This window comes from Hypoxylon fragiforme (assembly GCF_022984875.1).
Source record: "Hypoxylon fragiforme strain CBS 206.31 chromosome Unknown GGS25scaffold_9, whole genome shotgun sequence".
NCBI classification, from domain to species: Eukaryota; Fungi; Ascomycota; class Sordariomycetes; order Xylariales; family Hypoxylaceae; genus Hypoxylon; species Hypoxylon fragiforme.
Window position 1 is genome coordinate 1,043 of NW_026054764.1, and position 21,719 is coordinate 22,761.

The 21,719-nt window shown below is 37.8% G+C and overlaps 6 protein-coding genes across 6 annotated transcripts; 4 read left to right on the plus strand and 2 right to left on the minus strand.

The window, feature by feature from the left end:
• Positions 1 to 1,219: 1,219 nt before the first annotated feature.
• On the plus strand, positions 1,220 to 2,329 carry GGS25DRAFT_505419 (uncharacterized protein). Its single transcript, XM_049262228.1, has one exon. It carries the CDS (start codon positions 1,318 to 1,320, stop codon positions 2,176 to 2,178), a length of 861 nt encoding a protein of 286 aa, XP_049112676.1. The 5' UTR covers positions 1,220 to 1,317; the 3' UTR covers positions 2,179 to 2,329.
• A 44-nt stretch (positions 2,330 to 2,373) lies between these two features.
• GGS25DRAFT_505421 (uncharacterized protein) lies at positions 2,374 to 3,748 on the plus strand. The gene is made up of 3 exons (XM_049262229.1): positions 2,374 to 2,652; positions 2,714 to 2,872; positions 2,955 to 3,748. Exons 1-3 carry the CDS (start codon positions 2,472 to 2,474, stop codon positions 3,356 to 3,358), a joined length of 744 nt encoding a protein of 247 aa, XP_049112677.1. The 5' UTR covers positions 2,374 to 2,471; the 3' UTR covers positions 3,359 to 3,748.
• Positions 3,749 to 3,952: 204 nt separating this feature from the next.
• On the plus strand, positions 3,953 to 5,541 carry GGS25DRAFT_525050 (FolC bifunctional protein; the record flags this gene model as incomplete). The annotated part of the gene is made up of 2 exons (XM_049264717.1): positions 3,953 to 3,982; positions 4,078 to 5,541. The coding sequence occupies 2 exons, from the start codon at positions 3,953 to 3,955 to the stop codon at positions 5,539 to 5,541; spliced, it is 1,494 nt and encodes a 497-aa protein (XP_049112678.1).
• A 287-nt stretch (positions 5,542 to 5,828) lies between these two features.
• Positions 5,829 to 8,072, plus strand: GGS25DRAFT_505424 (FolC bifunctional protein). Its single transcript, XM_049262230.1, has one exon. The coding sequence runs from the start codon at positions 6,116 to 6,118 to the stop codon at positions 7,853 to 7,855; it is 1,740 nt and encodes a 579-aa protein (XP_049112679.1). The 5' UTR covers positions 5,829 to 6,115; the 3' UTR covers positions 7,856 to 8,072.
• A 353-nt stretch (positions 8,073 to 8,425) lies between these two features.
• GGS25DRAFT_525052 (mitochondrial inner membrane protein Mitofilin) lies at positions 8,426 to 10,603 on the minus strand (the record flags this gene model as incomplete). The annotated part of the gene is made up of 3 exons (XM_049264718.1): positions 8,426 to 8,470; positions 8,534 to 10,423; positions 10,499 to 10,603. 3 exons carry the CDS (start codon positions 10,601 to 10,603, stop codon positions 8,426 to 8,428), a joined length of 2,040 nt encoding a protein of 679 aa, XP_049112680.1.
• Positions 10,604 to 10,917: 314 nt separating this feature from the next.
• GGS25DRAFT_505429 (putative GTP-binding protein ypt5) lies at positions 10,918 to 13,034 on the minus strand. The gene is made up of 5 exons (XM_049262231.1): positions 12,387 to 13,034; positions 12,301 to 12,320; positions 12,217 to 12,243; positions 11,971 to 12,162; positions 10,918 to 11,908 (listed from the first exon to the last, which is right to left on the minus strand). The coding sequence occupies exons 1-5, from the start codon at positions 12,460 to 12,462 to the stop codon at positions 11,558 to 11,560; spliced, it is 666 nt and encodes a 221-aa protein (XP_049112681.1). The 5' UTR covers positions 12,463 to 13,034; the 3' UTR covers positions 10,918 to 11,557.
• Positions 13,035 to 21,719: the final 8,685 nt, after the last annotated feature.

Genomic DNA, 21,719 nt, shown 5'->3' on the forward strand with positions numbered 1-21,719 from the left:
GGAGTCTGGCCGCCCGTCGCGCTGCGGTCGCTGATCGTAGTTGTCTCTCAGACATTGCTTCGTTATCCCTTTGGTAAAAGTAAAAGAGTGTAACGGAGTAGGTAACTAATATCTAAACAAAATAATGACTGGGAATAGCTTCAATCCAATTGATACATATGTTTATCTTGACCAGTACTAAAAGTTAAAGTAAATGGACTAGATCGCGAAGACAGCCGCTTGATGGCGGGTTTTTGTGCGTTGCCTTTTTATACTAACGACTGCTCAAAGACTTCGTCATCTAGTGTTGCTTAACTTAAACACCGGAATATAATTTATCACCTTTTTTCATTCCGACTAAACACCACTTATTTTCATCCAAGGTCTCTTGGACTATGGCTGTGACCGTAGTCTAAGAGGTAGCCATTGTGTGCGAGGGGGAAGCCATCAAGTACTGCCCACCTAGCTTTAAACATTTTATTTCTTTACATATAATGTCTTTACATATAATGCTCCTATTAGTTCTCATGCTTCTTCGGCCTATCCGCCTAAGTTAGAAAGAACTTATATACGAACGGTTAATTGAGAGGATAAGATATTGTTATTTAACCATCCTAAAGTAAGGGAAATAATGAAGTTAATCGCGATGCGAATATCTTTCATATTAACACCTTTCATTTTCTTCGTGGACCCCTTTAATACACCCCTTAAACTCCTAAGTTAAGCCTTTTCAGTAAGAATATTTGTATACCTACCCTTTAAAATATCGGTTTAGTTTTAAAGAACTTAAGGTGTAGCAAATATAGATTGGCCAGCAAATAAAGGCGAGAACAACGACTATTAATAGAGACCATAGTTGTCTACCTCTTAAGGCTATTACACAATTCACCTGTCACGAAGCCACGATGAGTACAAGAACTCTACGGCTACCTAGGTTAAAACCTGTCTGGTTGGATTCTAGATTCATACCTACCTAGTAGTAGTCACGAGTATTGATAGTTTTCATGTTTCCAATATCGTCAATGAGCATGATGGGGATCTTGAGATACGAATCCGCCTGACAAGAGTTCGATGAGTTCAGATAACTCAAATACAACTTACCATAGCTACCCATATCGCTATAAGGTATGTAAGTATGAATATTCAGGGAGCTTAATGTATTGTATAATGCCTCCCATTGCCCCGACTTATGCTAAGTAAGCTACAGCTACAGCTACCCCGCCACCTATAATATAATAATATTACTGATACTCGTATGAGGTAGGTACCTACCCTTTGGTTGGTTACAGGGTATCCGTGGATCTATCGCAACTCAGCTTGTGCAACATTTATTCACGTATGGCGTCACCATGGGAAATCATCCTTCTCCCGCCCAAGTTGGCTAATCAGTCACCAATGCGGCTTACTCGGACTTTTTTTATTCAGTGCAGTAGACTTAAACCAAACAGCCCCTCACAAACAAAAAGTACAAGAACTATTACCAACAAACTAAATTTCTCCCATCTATTCCCAAAGCCTCGCCAGTTTACATCCTCACGGTCCACCATGGCATTACCCCCCAAGTTCGCAGGCCAAAAGCTCCTCTTCGGCCAACCGTCGTCCCTCACCGCCGGCGTGCCTGCCGCCGTGCATACGCTCGAGCTATTCCTCGACTACGTGTGCCCATTCTCTGCAAAGCAGTTCAGCACCGTATACCACACTGTTGTGCCGCTCATCAAAGCCAACCCGAAATGGGCCAGCAGTCTACAGATCATATTCCGGCAACAAGTGCAGCCGTGGCATCCGTCGTCGACCCTCGTGCACGAGGCAGGGCTCGCCGTGCTGCAGGTGGCACCGGACAAGTACTGGCTGTTCAGTGACGCGCTCTTCAAGGACCAGCAGAGCTACTTTGACGAGGCGGTCGTCCACGAACCCCGCAATGAGACATATAAGCGTCTTGCGAAACTCGCAGCGAGCGTCGGCGTCGACGAGAAAAAGGTGTTCGATTTGTTGGTCATTTCTGACAAGGTACCCGAGGGGGGATACCCAAACTTCGGAAATAAGGTGACGAACGACCTCAAAGTTCAGATCAAGGTAGCTAGGCTAGTGGGGGTGCATGTTAGTCCTACGGTGATCTTCGATGGCGTTGTAGCCAATGAAATTAGCTCATCCTGGACCAAGGAGCAGTGGCAGGAATGGTTGACGAAGAGTATTGCATAAATGGCAGTTATCATACGTAGGAGTAATCATATGTAGGATCAATATTATTTACGGTCTTTATATGCAAATGCAACTTATAGCAGTATTGATATAAAACGTACCACATTTGGTAGCTTAGAGTAACTATAACCATATGGATAACTATATGCACATGTGGGTATATTTACCTAACCTAGGTGGTTACCGGCTGCTACCAGCTGCCGGCCCACAACTTAATCTTGGTGATAAATAACTCGCTCGCATTCAGTTCAGTGTTCATAAAACCTTGGATCATCCTTATAACAGCCTCAGTCATGTTGGTCATCGGAGCTTTACGAAGGACTCAATGGACTACATTAAGACGTAGTGTTATTCACTTTCGGCATCCGAAATCCCACACCTTGCCACTGAAGCAAAATAGTCAGTTATGGGGCTTAATTGACTTGGCCGCGGTCAAGGTAAGACGTAGTTCTACAACAGGCCCAGCAGGATACGGTCCGTATATTCGAATGATGATACGGAAAATAAGATACTAATTCGTTTTTTTTAATGATAGCATACTCAGAAAGGTTTTGCTTGTATCACGCGGGCACACCCAGAATCACATTCTTAGGCTACCTGAAACTGTCAACTATATTCCTATTTGTCTTCTTCGGTCTCGTTGTCACGCCAGCATACTACGATAAAGAAGGATTCTCTCTTACTGTACTACGAAGTGAGATTTTTTTACCCCCAATCTACATACTCTATCAGCCTACCTAGGCACCTACTAGATAGAATACTAACACACGCACCAGCATCTGTTACAGCTATTGCTCCCCTCATCTTCGTCCAGTACTCCACCTCCCCCTTCGTTTCCTGTATCCACGTGAGGCTGCCAGGAATCGCACGGCGGTCAGAGGAGGCGCTGCGGCGGTACCTGCAGGGTCTGTCTGCAGATGCGGAGCTGGCCATCACGACCACGAGCTTAATCGCCAAGCCGCGTGTCTCCTACGTGCGCCTTAGAGACCTACAGCCTGTGCGCCGACGCTTCGGCATAGTCTCGCTCTCCCGTGACCCCACAGCTGAGAATGCAGCCAGGAAATGGTACATGTTCCGCGCTGTCCGCGATTTCAACACTCAGCTCAACGCTGCGCCACCCGTTCCCTGGGCCTGGGACATTGTCATGGGTATCATCAAGAGGCAAAGCCAGCGTGTGTGAAGGAGATAATTTCCAATGCTATGTGGTGAGAAGAAAGTGATTTCCAAATGTCATTCACATAACCTACTAGCAATTAATGCGTATGGGCCTACTAGTCACCTATGTAGTGTGCACAGAAAAAAAGTGAAGGCAAAAAGGGGCAAGCCACTTAACGGACAATACTTCAAAGTTAGGGTAATATATCTACCTAGCTACTATCATTGATGTAACTACTTGACGTACTTACCTACCTAGGGCCTAAGTAGGTAATGTATGCACTATATCATAGATAGGGTACTAAGTTGGGCTATGCAGTTTGATGCAAGTGGGAAAAGGAGGGGTGCTTATCTGCGATAAAAGCTACATAGACATAGTGCGTAGTTACATAAACGGCGATATCGCTGCTGATCCTCTTTTTCATGTAATGCCTAGGTACATAATATTTTTATTTGCGACGTCTCTTTTACCACTTTTTGGTCCTAAAGAAGAAAATACCAATACTAGGCGAATGACTGGTCTGGGACGTCGGGAATGCATCATGCGTTCCGATACTTCAACTTCTATACCTCCTATCCGCACATAGCAAAAGTCGTATATCCTATCCTTCGGCGCACAATGGCTTCTCAAAGTAGTCGAACATACAATGTATACCTCTCTCGTTGCTTCCAAGCTTTCGGCTCTTGTTGTGAGAATGATGGATGATGAATAATGGATGCTGACGAGCCATGACTTTCTCTTAGGATGCCATTGACGCACTCAATCTCCTCCAAACTCCCTACACTATAATCGAGGCTCGTCGCAAGGCCGGCATACGACCCGATGCTACCTCCATTGCCGAAATGCAGATTTACCTGCAGCGCATTGGTTACTCGACTTCCGACCTTGACCGGCTCAACGTCATACATGTTGCAGGCACTAAGGGTAAAGGAAGTACATGCGCATTCACTGCCTCTATCCTCTCCAAATATCAAAAGTCACACGGCATTCCTCGCAAGATCGGACTATTCACTAGCCCCCACCTCATCGCTGTACGGGAACGCATACGAATTAATGGAATTCCCGTAAGCGAGGACGTCTTTGCCCGCTACTTCTTTGAGGTTTGGGATAGGCTTGGAGAGGCCGAGGAGACCCCAGGACAAATGACTGTCGCTGAACTTTTTATGGCCCCTCGACCTGTCTACTCCCGCTTTTTGACCTTGATGAGCTACCATCTATTTCTCCAAGAGGGTATCGATGTTGCCGTGTACGAAACAGGAATTGGCGGCGAGTACGACGCCACAAACGTCACAGAACATCCTGTAGCTACAGGTATCAGTACTCTCGGCATAGATCATGTCTTTGCGCTTGGGGGCACGATCGATAAAATTGCTTGGCATAAGGCAGGCATCATGAAGAACGGCAGCGCTGCTTTCACCATCGAACAAGTTCCTGAAGCTGCCAAGGTGCTTCAAGAACGAGCTAAGGAAAAGGACATGCAATTGAAGGTCCTGGAGATAGACCCAAGACTAAAGGGTGTCAACATTCGGCCAAATGCTTCATTCCAGAAGAAGAATGCTAGCTTAGGGATCGCACTAGCAGAGATGGCATTGAAGAAAGTCGACCCAAAGTTTATACCAGGTTCTTCCACGTTGAGTACGGAGTTCGTCGATGGCCTCGAACAAGTCGTGTGGAGAGGAAGATGCGAAGTCAAGATCGAAACACCCATCGTTTGGCACGTCGATGGGGCGCACACTATAGACAGTCTTAAAACTGCGACAAGATGGTTTGCGAGCGAAATCAAGACAAGGACTGGACCAAAGGCTTTGATATTTAACCAGCAGGGTCGAAACGAGGCCGTCGACTTCCTCGAGGGTATGGTGTCTACCCTGAAGGCTCAAAAGCAAGGAACATTCCAGCACGTCATCTTCTGCACAAATGTTACCTACGCCAGTACGGGGTATAAGCGAGATTTCGTAAACCACCAGTACGACCCCGAAGCCATCAAGGCGCTCACTGCGCAGCATGCTTTTGCAGAGAAATGGGCCGCTTTAGACCCAGAGGCGAACATAACCGTGGTTCCCACAATCGAAGAAGCCATAAATCATGTCAAGGATCTGGGCAGTTCATTATTGGAAAAAGAAGAGACAGTTCAGGCCCTAATCACGGGAAGTTTACATCTCGTGGGCGGGGCTTTAGGTATACTAGAGGGCACGGATGCTCTATGACCAAGAACGGTTGATCTATATAGATACCTAGGTATAGATGGCTTTTTTTTTTTTTTCTTTCTATGTTGTGCAGGTTTTGACGGCATCTAGAAGAACGATGATGCCTTGATTATTAAGAAGTACAGAATTTACGGCGGCTCAACCCTTACAAATGGTGTTTTGGTCTTGATAGATTTAACTCCTGGGCAAGAGAAAAGTTCTTCTTAGAAAAGGGGCTAACTTATTGATATGGAGTTTTGGTTTCTTAGATACCTAAATACCTAAATAATCCAAGCTGATAAAAAATCGAGCTACACTCGACATGTCTGCCGGGTGTCACTAGGTACTATACGCACTATTCGACAGCTGGCGAACCCATATTACGTATTATCCCTAGTACTGCTACTGAGTATTCACCTAACATGAAATTCTCTCAGAATAAAGTGACTTATACTAACAATGTAAGAATAAGAAGATACTAGACTATATATTATGATATCCATTTATGGTACAATACAGTACCTAATTAATACGCCGTAGAACTCAAGTTCCCTTTTTTGGCGTGTACCTATGGGAATCGGGTTCATGTTCATTCATGGCAGCTTACTTGACGACCATCCGAGCTTCACATATAACCCGGCCTCTTAAACTTACACGCCCATTCTTACATCGTCCACACGTCAAAACCAAGTCAGTCATTCCACGGCACTCATCCACCATGGCCCGGACATACGAGTCCGCGCTCGCACACCTAGATTTAATCCAATCTAACCAAGCCATCACCTCTCTCTTCTCCCCTCGCCCCTCCACCACTACTAAACTCACCCCCCAAGAGCTCAACGCCCAAGCCATCCCAGAAATGCTCAGCTGGCTACACCGCGCCAACCTAAACCAAGCCACCCTCTCCCAATGTCTCCGCTGTATTCACGTTTCGGGAACTAAAGGGAAAGGCTCCGTATGCGCATACCTAACCTCTATCCTCACCCACCCCACCGCGGCCCCCATTGCCGGTCGCGTGGGGACATACACCTCGCCGCACTTACTATCCGTGCGTGAGCGCATTCAGATCGATGGCGCACCGCTGTCGCCTACACAATTCACAACATACTTCTTCGAGGTATGGGATGCGTTTACAGCAGCAGCTTTGCGGTCCGCTGCGGCCATCATCACGTCACCAGAGGGGGGAGAATTAACAGTGCAGGAGAGGGAGAGGCAGAAATTGGAAGCTGAGGGTCCGGCGAGCAAACCGTTTTACTTCCGCTTCCTGACCATCCTTGCGCTGCATGCGTTCCTGCGCGCGGGCGTACGATCCGCCGTCGTCGAATGCGGCATCGGTGGCGAGTTTGACTCCACTAACGTGCTGCCAGCCGAAGCCGTTACTGCGTCCGTTATCACGCAGCTGGGGATCGACCATGTTGGGATGCTAGGGGCCACCCTGCCCGAGATTGCGTGGCATAAGGCTGGGGTATGTAAAGAGGGTCGGAAGTGCTTTACACGTCGTCTTGAGGGGGGAAGTGATGGGGAGGAGAAGGAAGAGGCTATGCGTGTGTTGAGAACACGGGCGGCGGAGAAGGGAGCTATGTTAGTGGAGGTGGAGGATCGCGAGGTGCAGGCTTGGGGAGGAGTCGAGACAGAGGGAGGTCTCGAAGGTGGGTTTCAGAGGTATAACCAAGCACTTGCGCTTAGGGCCGCGAGTGAGCATTTAAGGATGCTGAGTGGGGGTGTGGATGAGCAAGAGGAGAGCATTACGCTGACGGCCCTGGGGGAACGTTTCGCAGATGACTTACGCGCGGCGAGACTACGGGGACGCTGCGAAACCAGGGTAGACGGCGATATTACATGGCTCATCGACGGCGCGCACACGGCGGAAAGCATGCAGGAGGTAGCCAAGTGGTTTGCGGGTAAATCCGAGCTTTTCATCAACGACGATGGCAACAATAATACGAAGGTGGTGTTGCTGTTCAACCAACAGGAGCGTGATGTGGAAAAGTTGCTACGTACTTTACTTGCGGGTATCGAGAAAACACGAGAGAAAGCGATGGCTGCGACGAAGGATTGTGTATTCGACTCTGCTATTTTCACACGCAACGAGCTACATCCCAGGACTACAGATCAGTCGGAACGGGACTTGGCGGTTCAGAAGATGGCAGCGGACGCTATGCGGGCCGTATCTCCGCAAACGGAAATTAGCATCACGGATAACGTCGGTGAAGCTGTTGAAAAGATCAAAGGGATGGCACGCGGTGGTGGTGTCAAAGTCGCTATTCTGGCCACAGGGAGCTTGCATCTTGTAGGTGCCGTGCTGAGGACGTTAGAGCCAGAGTCGCTTTACTGATCTGACAAGCAAAACCTAGCTAGGCATTTGATGATCTGGATGAGGTAACGAAGAAGTAATTTTGATGGCGTTCAAGATGGCTCGTATTAAAAAAGGGGGGTAGGTAGGAAGCTTCTGCTTACAAGACTATGCCTAATCATACCTACCTAAGGTTAGGTTGGTTTTCAGAGGGCTTTTCAACAATAAGCCTAAATTGAAAATACATTTTCGTGTTTTACGTGGTCGTCCATATGATAATGCATAGAAGTGGTAGTCAGTACTACTTTCCATCCAGAAGCATTCACATCAAAACCAAAGCAACTCAAACAGTCAGGTATACCTCGTGTCTATTTTTGCTGCTATCTTATACAGACTCTCACCTCACAAGATTCTTCCCCTTCCCCTATTCCATCACACTCCCTTTTCACCACCCACTCAGTTTGAATCGAACACCACTACAGTAAAGGGACCAAACACGTAGGGAGGACGAGAGGACACAAATGTACAAGGGGGAGGACGCGTAAACAAAGTAAAGAAATAGAGGATGCTTCTATATTTTCCGCTCCCGCTATGCCCCAGATCTGGAGATGCCTACTCTACCCTTAAACTTTGTAGCCTTGCCTCGGTAGCAATGACCTAGTTCTTCTCGTTAGCATGCTGTTACTCTTTAAAGTGTTGATGAAAAGGGTGCAAACTTACCTCAAGAGCTTGTTGCACCTCAAGAACCTTCCTAACCTCTGCAAGCCAATCCCTGCTCAGTGTTTTTGCCCACCCCTGAAGTCCGTTCATCTCTCTCGCTGCGGCATCCAAATTACCCTCCTCGAGTAGGGTTTGTGTTCGTGTGAGCACACTTTCGACGTCATCACCTACGGCAAGTCCCTGTTTCTTAAAGAGTACTTTGCTCAACACCCAGCTCGAAGCGTGGGAAGCGACGCCTGCGTCTTCGGGTAGCAGGCTTGCCTTGCGGACCTCAGAAGCAACGCGACGGAACCGGTCGATGAGCTGAGAGGGTGTGGCGATGCCACGCTGGTACGCGGAGGGGTTAATGGAACGAATGGCGGCGTTGACGACCGGGTCCTCGGTGGCAATCTCCTTGAGGGCAACAAGCTCACGGACGAAGGGGCGTGGATGCTCTGTGTCGTGGAGACTGGCGCGCACGGCCTCGACTGCAACGTGTAACTGTTGCGTCTTGAGGTTCGTATCCACCACATCGTTCCAGCCCGTCGTGAGCTTCTCGAGTTCTGTGACCGCCGAGCTGAGCTGCTCTAGCTTGCCCAGTCTGCCGTTCCGTTCTTCCTCCACACGGTCCTTGATTTCTCGCAAGAACTGACGCTTAAGCTCAACGGCTTGCTCTAGGAGTTGATTATTGAGCTTTTCCTCGTTAATGCGCCTTTCCCGCTCCAGCTGCGTTTGATACTTGGCGTCATAGGTTGACTGAATGCGTTTCATTTCTTCCTCAAATTCAACCTTCCATAGTCGTTCTTGCGCATCCATTGCTTTCTCGACATGAGACACCAGTTGGCTTGCGGCACCCTCGAATTCCTTAACCTTGTGCGCAACTTGAGAAGCAGCATCCTTCTCAACATTTGCCTTGAGCTCGCGAATCTTGGACCCTACCTTGTTGAGTTCGTTCTTGGCCTTGCCAATGGTGGACGAAAACCGGTCATCAGAGTTATCCGCGTTCACAACCGTAATTATGTCATTGAGCATCTTGACTAGGTCTTGCACCAGGGGCTCATCGGCATCTTTGACATTCAGAGGATCAATGGGAGCAGCAGGAGGGAATCGAGAGGGCTCGTCGACTTCGGGCGCTATAAAGTTGGTGCTGTCTTTCTTAGCCGGGGCTTGCTTTTCGACAACTTGCTTTTCGGCAACTTGGGATGAGGCTGCCGGTACAGGTTCTGAGACAGTAACCTTTGACGATTCGGCACCTTTAGCTGCAGGCTTTTTGTCCTTCGCGGTTGTTGGATCTGGGCGAGCCTTCTTCTTATCAGGGTTAGAAGCAGCGGCAGCATTCTTGCTAGCAGCAATATCCCCCTTGGCGCTGGATTGTCTGTTGGAGGACTCGCCAGTATCTGCTACTCGCCAGGACGCGCCACTTTGAGGGGATATCTTAACCTGAGCACCGGTATCCTTGTTTCGGCCACCAATAGTCAACCCACCAGGATATCGCTTTTTGTAGTCTAGCTCTTCAAAGTAGAGCACAGCTTGCTCGCCAAATGGCACATATTCGGTGAAGAAATCATGGAAATTGTCGTTGATGCGCGAATACCATACACCACCACCGAATGATATAGCACCTAAGAATACCAAGGTCAGGATATAGTTACGTAGTCGACGGAAGAAGCCCTTCTTCTTCCTGATAGGCACGACAGGTGGTGTAGATGGCTTGATTTGTATCTTCTGTACAGGCGGGGGAGACGGTGGTGTCTGGGGGACTTCTTTAGAGCTGATTGTTGACGATGCGATGGTAGATTCAGTCTTCAGTTCGGGTGGGTTGCTCGATGCAGCCGTGGTGGTTTCAGATGTAGGTATTTTTGCCGGCCGTGAGTCGTTGATTGAGGGTTTCTTGTTGTCGACGTAGCATCTCTGTTAACAATTGGCTTTAGGTTAGTCTGTGTTGGCAGGTTGTTGGGAGTTTTATATTGCGACATGACTTCATACTAGACTAGGTGATCTCGCGATCGCGGGCTGCCATTGACGGGCGGCAGCAGCAGTAGCAGGCCTACTGCCTACAGCCCTGACAGATCGCAACGATGTGCGCAACATGAGGGCATTGACCTAGCCTTCAAATAGCGATTTTCGTTGCTAAGTCAAGGTTGTGATGTTATAGATAAGCGAGGTATTAAATTAAATACAATAAAAGTTGGTGATGTAAAATCCTCGGGGAAGCTATTTTTTTTCCAAGCTGCATTATCAGGTACAAGGTACCGTAGACATCCGATGTTGGGCACCTAATCCTGGTTAGAAGCATGCTCCGGTCAAGTGGATCATACATAGGTATCCATAGTACCTAAGCTTATGTAATTACTATAACTATATTATAACCGAGGGCTTTTATAGTATCGTCATTCAATGTTCAATGATATGCATAAATATGTCTACGATAATCGAGATCAACAACAATAAAGCGAAATAGATGGATAAGTCTTCGTTATTAAGAAATGCTTCTTCTATTGCATTACTCGTTCTGCTGTGTAATGAGCCAACCTTCAGTCTCGGTCCATGTCCGTTCTAGGCCGCATACGTACGCACCGCAATCACGCCGTACTGCATTGCTTCTCTACGTGAGTCCATCATCGCAATGCACCCCAGTGGCCAAATCCCTAATCGAAAAAAAAACGAGGAAAAAAAAGGCAAGTCAGTCAACAAGAACGTCAGGTATTAAAAGAGAAACGTATGCCATCCTGCCGGAAAACTCCCAATGAAATATACATCCGAGCATCTCGCACCCCACCATCATGCTTCCTAAATAATACGTCCAGTATCTCTTGCGGGTAGTATTGCGATGGCAGTAGTTACACCGGGGGATGTAGTAGCAGAGTTGCAGTCTCGCAATAGCCGGTCGAGGTTTCTTGCCCGGGCATCGCATCGGAGCCATCCGAACAAAGGCACAACAATGAACAGCCAACCTAATACTAGGAATATCAATATGATACGAGGGACTCCTAACTCTTGATTACACCAGGCTCCAACGAGGTTCAGTTGCTTCCAGAAGCGCCTCTAGCAGGCGCAAGGACCTCCTGCTTGCGTATTTGCGCCCTCAGGTTGCAAGCTCACGCCTCCTGGTCGTTGCCCGGGTCTAGTATGTCGGGGTCCGACTTGATCAAGGGGTAGTTTCTTCGCAATGGCAGTGAATAACTCTCGGACGTTCTCTGCCGTCTTGGCCGAAGTTTCGAAGAACAGGAGCCCTGCCTCTTTCGCATACGCCTCTGCCTCGAACGTTGTCACAGATCGCTTGTCGGGTTGCTCGGTCACCAGATCTAACTTGTTTCCCGCGAGGGCAATGATGATGTTCTCGTTGGCTTGTCTTTGCAGTTCCTTAACCCACGCCTTGGCCTTGTCGAGTGATGACTATTCGTTACAATATTAGTAATTGAACTTATTATTACTTAGCGTTGATCGGGGAAACGTACAGACTGGGTAATATCGTAGACAACGACGGCGCAGTTGGCATTTCGGTAGTACATAGGGGCTAAAGACTTGTATCGCTCCTGGCCGGCGGTATCCCAGATCTCGAACTTAACGGTGGTGTTTTCGTCTAGGGATATGGTCTGGGTCAGGAAGGCTGCGCCAATAGTGGATTCTCGATAGGAGTCGAATTGATCCTATGAATTTATCAGTCTCATATAGAATATATAGAGATAGAGGGGTAGTTTTACCTTGACAAATCTCAAAACTATCGAGCTCTGTTTTGTAACAAATTAGCAAAGAGAAGGTTAGGATAGAGATGTTTTCCTAGGTACCTTTCCAACTGCAGACTCTCCTATATAAATTGTCAGTTCTAACTCAACTCTCACCACATAACTTGACGGCTAGAGAGAAGTCATACCTAATAACACCAGCTTGAACTGCGCAAAGCGGCCGGACATACCGCCTCTAGTTGCAGGCCCTGCTCGAGAAGCCATGGCAAATTTGAGAATCGGGTAGTTGTATCGAAGGACGCTGAAAAATGTCCAAATTGACACGGGAACACGGGAACTAGGATTAAATAGAGGGATACGCAGGTGGCGGTAAATGGTTTGGCTGGGGGCTCGATGGAGATTGTCTTATCGGATTACCGTCAAATCGTCAATCTTCAATCTGGGTGCAGAAATTTGTTGTTTGAAGCTTTGTACGTAGGTAGCCTATGAAAAGGAAGCAAATGAACACGATGGTTTAATATGATTCTTATGACGGTAGGGCGTATTAGTTTCGTTTGATAAAACGAAAGAGGGTCGGGGTAAAGTCTAATGATGGAATGAATTAACTGCCTGGCCCGCGTGCGAGGTTGAAGGAAGCTTGATGAACGGACGTCGGTGGATCGATCTGAATTATGAGTGGCTGAGCAACTTTTTGCCTAGTGGTGGAGCAACACGTCAGGCTTAAGAATAAAACCAAGTGATTCTTTATTATTTAATGATTTCATTAGTTCCCACGTGATTTCATGCGAGGTTTATTGCACGCAGAGTTTAGGATAATTATGTAACTACATGGTAACTACACCAGTTAATACATACTATATATCTAGTAATAACTTTAAGAAAAGATTTACCAGTTTTAAATAAACTATGTATTAAAAGAGAGAAAAGGTCTAAAATTAATTTTTATAAAATAAGCTTTTTTATTTATGTTTTCTTATTTTATTTATAATAAATGGTATTTGTTATAATATTTATTAAAGGGGATATAAGTTAAATAAACGGCCCGTTTTTTAAGGTATAATATTATGATAATATAATAAGAAAAGTTCTTAAACTATGTAATAAAGTTTAATATTTTTAGAAAAAATCTTGTAATTTTTAATAAAAAGGAAAAGAATAAAAAAAAAGTAATAAAAATCCTAAAAAAAAAAAACAAAACGTTAATAAAGGAAACTTCGGCAAATAAAATAATAACAAAAAAGATTATAATAAAAGAAAAAAAAAAAAAAGAAGTAAGGATATAAATAAATGAAATTATTAATAAAAAAAAAAATAAATAAAAAAAAATTATAAAGATATAATTATAAAGGAAATATAAAAATATAATAAGCGTTTTTTTTTCTTTTTATATTTATTTGTTTTTTTTTTTCCTTAACCTTTTTTTTTATAATTATAATTATAAGGGTAAAGCTAATTTATTATCTATTTAAAAATAGTTTATTTAAGGGGAGAAATGTTTAAAATAGTTTTTATAATATATTATTTTTCTAATAATAGATTTATTTAAATTACGGAGTTAATATAAGGATTATTTAATTTATGTTTTTACGATAAAAGGTTTTATCCATTTTTTTTAAAGTTTTAAGGTTTTATTTTTTTGGTAAATTATTACCAGGTTATTTTTTTTTATTTAAGGTGTGTGAGAGGTATATATATAATTATGTGTTAACCGTTTTTTCTTTTTTAATTAAAGGATTATTTCTTAATAATATTAAAACCTTATTAAATAGTTTATTATTAAATTATTAAGCTGATTTTTAACCAAGAAAAGCTTTATTTTATTATTTTATAAATAACGTATTAATAAGCTTAAGTTTTTTAAGGGGTATTTTTATTTAAATGTTTTAACCAATAAGTTTTTATAAAGAATCTTATATAACGAGAATTTAATATTTTCTATGTGTTAACGGTTTACATTTATTATTATTTTTATTAATTAAAATATTTAATTTATAGATTTTATCGATGTTTTCGTTAGCAACGGATTAATAATTTTTTTTAACATAATTTAAAAGATTTTATTAAGAGTGTTGCTATCCGTACTCCTATTTTTTGCTATTAGGGCCTTATTCGCACTCCTATACATCCCTTAAAACTTTAAATCCGGGCCTAATTTAGTGCCCCCAGCTGCCCACATCAATCCAATCCAAATAACTCTCTGAAACATATAGCCACAAACGTGCAACCAGATTCAATTGAAAGGGCATTCAATTCTGAATTGATTGATATAGGTCTCGAATTGAGGCGATACGTGGTTACAAAGTTATTCAAGAAAGTAGGTGGCAAGCCGGGCGGCACGTGACTAACCTTAAAACCACACTAAGAGCTCTTGGTGCCACGCTAAGGGCCCTTAGAGCCGCCTAAGAGCCCTAGAGCCGCTCGGGCCACGCTAAGGAGTGTCACGTGACTGCTGTCGAGACAAATACCAACATAACTCTTCAACCACGTATCGCCCCATATTGCGGCTGGTATCAATCAATCAGTAATTGAATTCTCTTTCAATCAGATCCGGTTGCACGTTTGTAGCTTTATGTTTCAGAAAGTTATTCAAAGTTGAAACTGTTGAATAAGGTTTGGGTCTAAGGGCTTCAAGGGCGCTAAGGGCCCTTAGTGTGGCCCAGGAGCTGTCACGTGCCTCCCGGGCTCCCACTTACTTTCTTGAATAACTTTGCAACCGAGTATCGCCTCATTCTGCGACCGGTATCAATCAATTCGGAATTGAAGCGTCTTTTAATTGAATCCAGTTGCACGTTTGTAACCATATGTTTCAGAGAGTTATTTGGATTGGATTGATGTGGGCAGCTGGGGGCGCTAGGGGCGCTAGATTAGGCCCGGATTTAAGGTTTAAGGGATGTATGGGATGTATAGAAGTACGAATAAAGCCCCGATAGCAAAAAATAGGAGTACGGATAGCAACACTCATTAAAAATAGCTTAATAAAATTAACGGTTAAAACCTGTAAAAATATGTATATAATAATAAGTTATAAGGGTATTAAAGGTTAAAACGGCTTATAATACGTATAAAAAAGGTAATTTTTAATGTAATTAATTATTATTTTAGTGAACTTAAATTATAAAGTTTATGCTTATGTATTTTTTCAATTATATCGGCTTTTAACTAATTATAATAATTAAGTAAGTTAAAAAAATAAACATAAATTTATGGTTTAAGCTTATAATGTTAAATTTTCGTTAAAACATAATTAATTTAATTAATTAATTAATTAATTAATTAAATAAAAATATTTAATTACGTTTATTTTATTTATTAATTATTAAGTTTTTAATTAACTTAAATATAGGATTTAAGAACGTTTATAAGGCAAGTTATAAGCTGTTTTACGGTTGGGCCGGATCGGATTATTATTAACGCGGCGTTAACGCGATTGTAATGGATAGTAATCGACACGCCTTAAAAGCTTTTTAAAAAAGCCTTTTAAACGTCGCGCTTTTTAAAGCCTTTTAAACGTCGCAACCGGATGAGAAAGGTCTTTAGGGCTAGATATTGCAATAAAGTAATAGCTAGCTGAGTTTGGAGTAATTTTATTAGATTGTTGTGGCGTGGTTGTTGGCGAGCATGATGGTCTTTAATATGATTTTAGTTGGAATGGGTTGGAATGGATTGGAACGTCGCGTTTTTAAAAGCCTTTTAAACGTCGCGACCGGATAAAAAAGGTTTTTAAGGTTAAATATTGCAATGAAGTAATTGCCAGCTTAATTTGAAATCATTTCATAAGATTGTTATGGCGTGGTTATTAGCGAGCATGATGATATTTTAACATATTTTAATTGAATTAAGTTCTTGTGGCAAATATTATCGCAATTTACGGTTTTTGCTTAAACTAGAAATTAAAAAACATCATTTTTTTGGCCCCACATGTACATGTGCACGGGCTAAAAAATGATGTTGGTGGGCGCAGCCCGCCATTTTTTGATTTTTAAGCTAAGCTTGTTAAGATAAGTTAATTATATTTTAAGTTATATAAGGTTAATATATAAATTAACTTAATCGTTTTAACGTAATTATTTTAAAGAAGTGCTTACTTATATTATAAGTTATTTAAAATACTTTAATTACTTTTTTTTAATAAAAACATTTTTATTAATAACTTTTATATTTATATTATAATTTATCGTTTTAAAATTTATAATATTTCGTTTTATTTTATAAAAAACGTGATTTTATATGATTTAATAAGTTAATAATCCTTTTTATAAGTATTTAATATATATTTATATATTAATTATTTTAAGTGTATTTAAAAAATGTTTTAAATTTTATTAATTATAAAATTAATATTAAACCTTTTAACGATTTTAATAACGCCTTATATTTATCCTTATTATTACTTTATTTCCATTATTAATAAATAATAAATTTAAATTTATCGCTTTTTATTAATTTAATAAATTACGAGATAATATTTATTAGGTTTTATTTATATAAGTTAAAGATATCGTTTATTATTTTTTCTTTTTTTTTTTTTTTTATAAATTTAAGAAAGGTTTAATATTTACCGACATTATTTTTTTAAACCTAAAAGTTATTTAGCTTTTTTTTATTAAACGGTGTTAAATATTTTATTTAATTATATTTATCCCTTAAGAATATCGTTTTTAATAATATATTAACTATTTAATTCCGCTTACTTTTAATATATATAATTTTTACATTTAATATATATAACTCCGATATTTATTTAATATATATTTTATTTATATTTATTAAATTAAAAAATTATATTAAAAGCTTATAATTAATATATTAATAGGTATGTATGTATAATAAAACAAATAATAAGTAAAGTAAGAATAATAAAGATAAGATTAATATAATATTAATGTTTAAGGAGGGAGGTTTAAATTTAAAAGTAAAGAGGAGATTTAACTTTTTATATAATTTAAGTTATATAAATACCTCCTTTAGTTATATACGTACCGCATTGGTATGTACTTTTATTATATAATTATTACTTACTTTATTTTCTTTTCGCAATTAATTAATTACGAACGTTATATTTGTTTTATGCTTAATTTATCCCTTTAGTTATAAATTAATTTAATTAGCTTCCACTAATATCCTTATAGCTTTATTTAAAGATGTTTTGGTTATAATATTAGTTAGGTTGTAATTACCTTAGATTTAACGGATGTTATTTATTTCCCGGTTTTTATAAGATTATTAAAGAGTTATTAAATCAATTATTAATCGCTTTTTATTTATGTTTTTTATTTAGATTAAACATTAATATAACGAGAAGGAGTTAATGTAAAGTATAAGGGGAATTTTAAGGAGCGATAGCCGTTTTAAGATGGTGTTAAGAGTGTAATAAATGACATAGTTAACGTTAAAGCCTTGGATTATTTTATAAATTTTACTAGCTAATATACTACATATAATCCATTTGCATTTAATGGATGACTAATGGATAATATTTCCGGTAATTTACATTTTATTATTTTAATCGGTGATTTATTTAATTCCTAAAATAATAATATAACTAATTTATAAGTTAAGATCTTAATTATTTGTGAATGATTTATTAACGAAGATATATAAGTGTAAGTCCTAAGGCTTAAAGTTAATATAATTAAGCCCTTAATCTTTATTATTTAATTATTACTTAATTTTAGCATTTAACGCTTTTACTTTTTTAAGCCTTAGCTATAAATATTAAGCCGTTATTAAGTAATTAAAAATAACTTTAAATTAGTAAATTAATAAAATGTACGTTTTTTAAACCCTTTATTCAATAAACCTTTTAATTATATTTAAGGCTTTAAGGTTTAAAAGGTTAAGCTTTTTAATTTATTTTTTTTACATAGTAGAGATATTATAGCTTTTTTTATGAACCGTAATTTTTAAGCCGTTAAAATCCTTCGTTCCCTTATTTAGGATTTTTTAAGATTATACTTTTATACTTATTTTTATAAATGCCTTATCTTTAACGGCGAGGAATTTATTTATACTAACGTTAAAAATATCGTTTATTTAAAAACCGGTGAGCTCGAAAGGGTTTAATTATATTATTAATAAACATAAGTCGAACGTTAATAGTTTTATATGTAACTACTATTAATAATATCGCGAATAAGTTTTAAATTAATAAGTTTCCGATTTAATAAAATTATATAATAATTTTATAACTTGTAATAACATTCTTTTAAGATATTTTTTTTTAAGTTTAATTGGCAGGTATATTAAAATTATTTGTTTTATTAATATAGTTAATTAGGTATAAGTTATTATAATATCTTTTATTATAACCTTTATTCCTCGATAATATAACATGGGTGTTAAGGCAAGTATTATTCGTTAATTAACCCTTTAAATCGTGGAGGTGTATGTTATAATAAATTCCTTATTAAGGTTATTATAGTTTTAAATTATTAATTATAATTTCTTATAAGGGGTAAAGGTGTTTTTATTTTTAACCTCTCAAATTATTTGTGACTTAAAAATAATTACGCCTTAATGGGTTATTAAATCATATATTTTAAGTTAAAAGATATTTTTTATAAATAAAGCGTTTAATTTTTTTATATTTAAGGCTTTATATAATTTGCCTAAGGCGATAATTTTGTCGTTTGTTTATAATTTAAGTGCTAAGGTAAAGTTATCCTTTTCCTTTACCAAAAAATATAAGCTTATAACGTGAAAAAAATCATTAACAATTATAAAGTTTTCTTTAAGAATAATGGCATAATCGTTGGGGTTAAAAATTAATTTCGATAATTACACTTTAAACTCCTTTAATAATATTAAAGACTTTTTTAGTTAGGTGTAAGGTTTAACATAAATACTTTTAAATATTAACGTGTTATTTAAAACGTTAAAAACAATTATAACGTCCTTATTTATAACGGTAATAACCTTATATAATCCTTTTTATCCACTTTTTTCCTTATAGATAAGTACGTCATTATTTATAAAAAGTGATATGGGAAATGTTCTTTAAATATTAAGGCCATTTTTTATATTTAAAGCATCTTTAATTAATCGTTATGTTTTTAATTTTTTAATCTTTACCATCGCCTTTTAAATAACTTAAGCCCTTTAAATTTATATCGGGATTAATGGTGAATTCATGTTAATTTTTAGATATACACCGAAGATTAAAAAAATAAGAATAAAACCGTTAGGATTAATTATGTCGTTTATTATTTTAACCGCCATTTAAAATTAAAACACCTTTAACTTTAATCCTTAAAATTCTTCGCTTATAATTTTATAAGCTTTTTTTATAAGACTATAATATTTCTTAACCTTGTTAATTAATTAATACGCTTCTATAAGAACTTAATAACAGGTAATTCCTACAATACAAGCCTTGTTTTTAAACTTAACGTTATTAAAATTCATGTCGGCGTTATGTGTAATAATATTTAATAAATTAAGATATATATTAATCTAATATTGCCTTAATATCTCCTAAATTTCCTTAACGAAAAGATTTTTTATAAAATATACCGCTTGGAAATTTATAACTACATTAACGATATAAAGGATAAGTCGTTTATTTAGGTATATAATATCGATAATTACTTTATAATTAAAGTTTATATTAGAATTCTTTAAATTAAACTTAAACCTTTAAAAGGCATTACCTTTAATTTAATAATAATAATAAAACTTATTAATTTCTTTAATATTATTAATTTCGACGTTATAACTAGCTTTATCTAGTAAATTATATAATTTACTAATTAATAAATAGCCGAAACGAATATATAAACGTCGCAGCTTCGTTTTCGTAAAAAATGTGATATTTTTGAGATGAAATTATAAATGTCCTTATTTACAAATAACGTTAATAATAATACCGTCCTTATAAATTAATTAGTTAATGATATTATTAAAATATACTTTTAATCGATTTATATCCTTTAACGATAAAAGGAATAAGGTGTTAATATTTATAACATAAAAATCGATATAACTAAAAAGGATATTAATAATAACTGTCTTAAAAAATTTTATCGATTATTTATTTCCGAAATAAATTTAAGCTTTTCCTACGCAGGATTTATTTATCGTAACTCGTTTATTAAGGTATTCCTTAATAAAAGCCAAGCATTATCCCTTTCTAACCGTAGATACTTAAATAACATTTATGTTAAACATAATACCTTAAAAGATATCCTTTATATATCGGTTTAAAAAAAAGATGTTATCGATTATCGCTACGTTTAAGAAAAGGCAGGCGATTATACGATATTAAAAAACTTAGTTAAATAAATAAATAACGGTTAAAAAAAGGTCGTTATTATTATCGTGGTTTACTTTTAATATTACCGCTTCGTTTTCTTATTCCACTTTTAAACTAAGATTATTAAATCCCTTATAATCCGTTAGAAATATTACGTAATTCTTAATTAATAAGCCACACTTACTCTTTTATTCCTTTTTAGCCTTTTTCCATTTATACTTAAAATACTTAATAAATTAATAACCTTCCTTTTTATAAACTTAATATTTTCGCTTTTATAATTTAGAAAACTTTTTAATATTATACTTACCACTTTTATTTATTTTATAATATTTGCGATTTATATAAAACTAAACGTCTTCTTTTTTATTATCGTTATTATTAATACACTTATAATTATTTAACTTAACCGTTTTAAAAATCTTATAAGTCTTAATTAACGCTTAAAACTTATTAACCAAATCTTTAAACTTTAATAATAATTCGAATAAAACATGTTATAACTAAGATATAACACGATAAACGTAATAAATAAATATAATAAGTTATTATTCCTTTTTAAATTCGAGGCTAAACGTTTGTTAATATAAAAAAAACTTGTCGAAAAAAACTTATAACATTTTTAAGTTATTTTTTCCTTACATTTTTCTTATTATTTTTAATATTAAAAAACGTTATTATAATTTAATTATAATAATATTAAATCTTATTTTATTTAATGTTAAAATGTCGTTTTATAATTAAATATATATCCGTAAAAATTTAATAACGTAAGACATTATGAAAAAAATATAAGGCTGCTTTTCTTATAAGGATTATAAAGAATATAACATAAAATTACGTCTGTTATATTTTTATCGTATAATAAACATTAAGAAAAAATCGAAACTTATCTTTGAAAATATCGTATAACTCGCTCGTATAGTTATTTTTATTGTTTTAAGCCTTTTTAAAATAGCTAATAATAATTAGTAGATATATCTCATTAAAAACTCGTATAAGGGGAATATTATAATAAGTAATGCCTTTTTAATTATTAATAAGTATTTATGTTTGCTATTATTAACTAAGTGTTAGTAAAGGCAATGGTGTTATTTAAGAGGAAAAACTTAAATTTTTATTAAAGTAGTTTGCTTCTTTTAATGTAGGTTTTAGAAATAATGCCGAGGATATAAACGGACCTCCCGGTAACGGTTTAAAGGGTCTTGTATTATTTTTTAAGGCTACTTAGCTACCTTATAACTGCCTTTCTTAGTTATTTTAACCAGAT

Bases quoted from the DNA above. Each gene is read 5' to 3' on its own strand.
- GGS25DRAFT_505421 (XM_049262229.1), top strand. From the start codon at position 2,472: ATGTTGGTCATCGGAGCTTTACGAAGGACTCAATGGACTACATTAAGA. The intron at 2,653-2,713 runs GTCCGTATATTC...TTTTAATGATAG, and splicing joins AACAGGCCCAGCAGGATACG to CATACTCAGAAAGGTTTTGC. The intron at 2,873-2,954 runs GTGAGATTTTTT...CACACGCACCAG, and splicing joins CTCTCTTACTGTACTACGAA to CATCTGTTACAGCTATTGCT.
- GGS25DRAFT_505424 (XM_049262230.1), top strand. From the start codon at position 6,116: ATGGCAGCTTACTTGACGACCATCCGAGCTTCACATATAACCCGGCCT.
- GGS25DRAFT_505429 (XM_049262231.1), bottom strand. From the start codon at position 12,462: ATGGCTTCTCGAGCAGGGCCTGCAACTAGAGGCGGTATGTCCGGCCGC. The intron at 12,321-12,386 runs GTATGACTTCTC...CAATTTATATAG, and splicing joins GTTCAAGCTGGTGTTATTAG to GAGAGTCTGCAGTTGGAAAG. The intron at 11,909-11,970 runs GTACGTTTCCCC...TGTAACGAATAG, and splicing joins TCTACGATATTACCCAGTCT to TCATCACTCGACAAGGCCAA.
- GGS25DRAFT_505419 (XM_049262228.1), top strand. From the start codon at position 1,318: ATGGCGTCACCATGGGAAATCATCCTTCTCCCGCCCAAGTTGGCTAAT.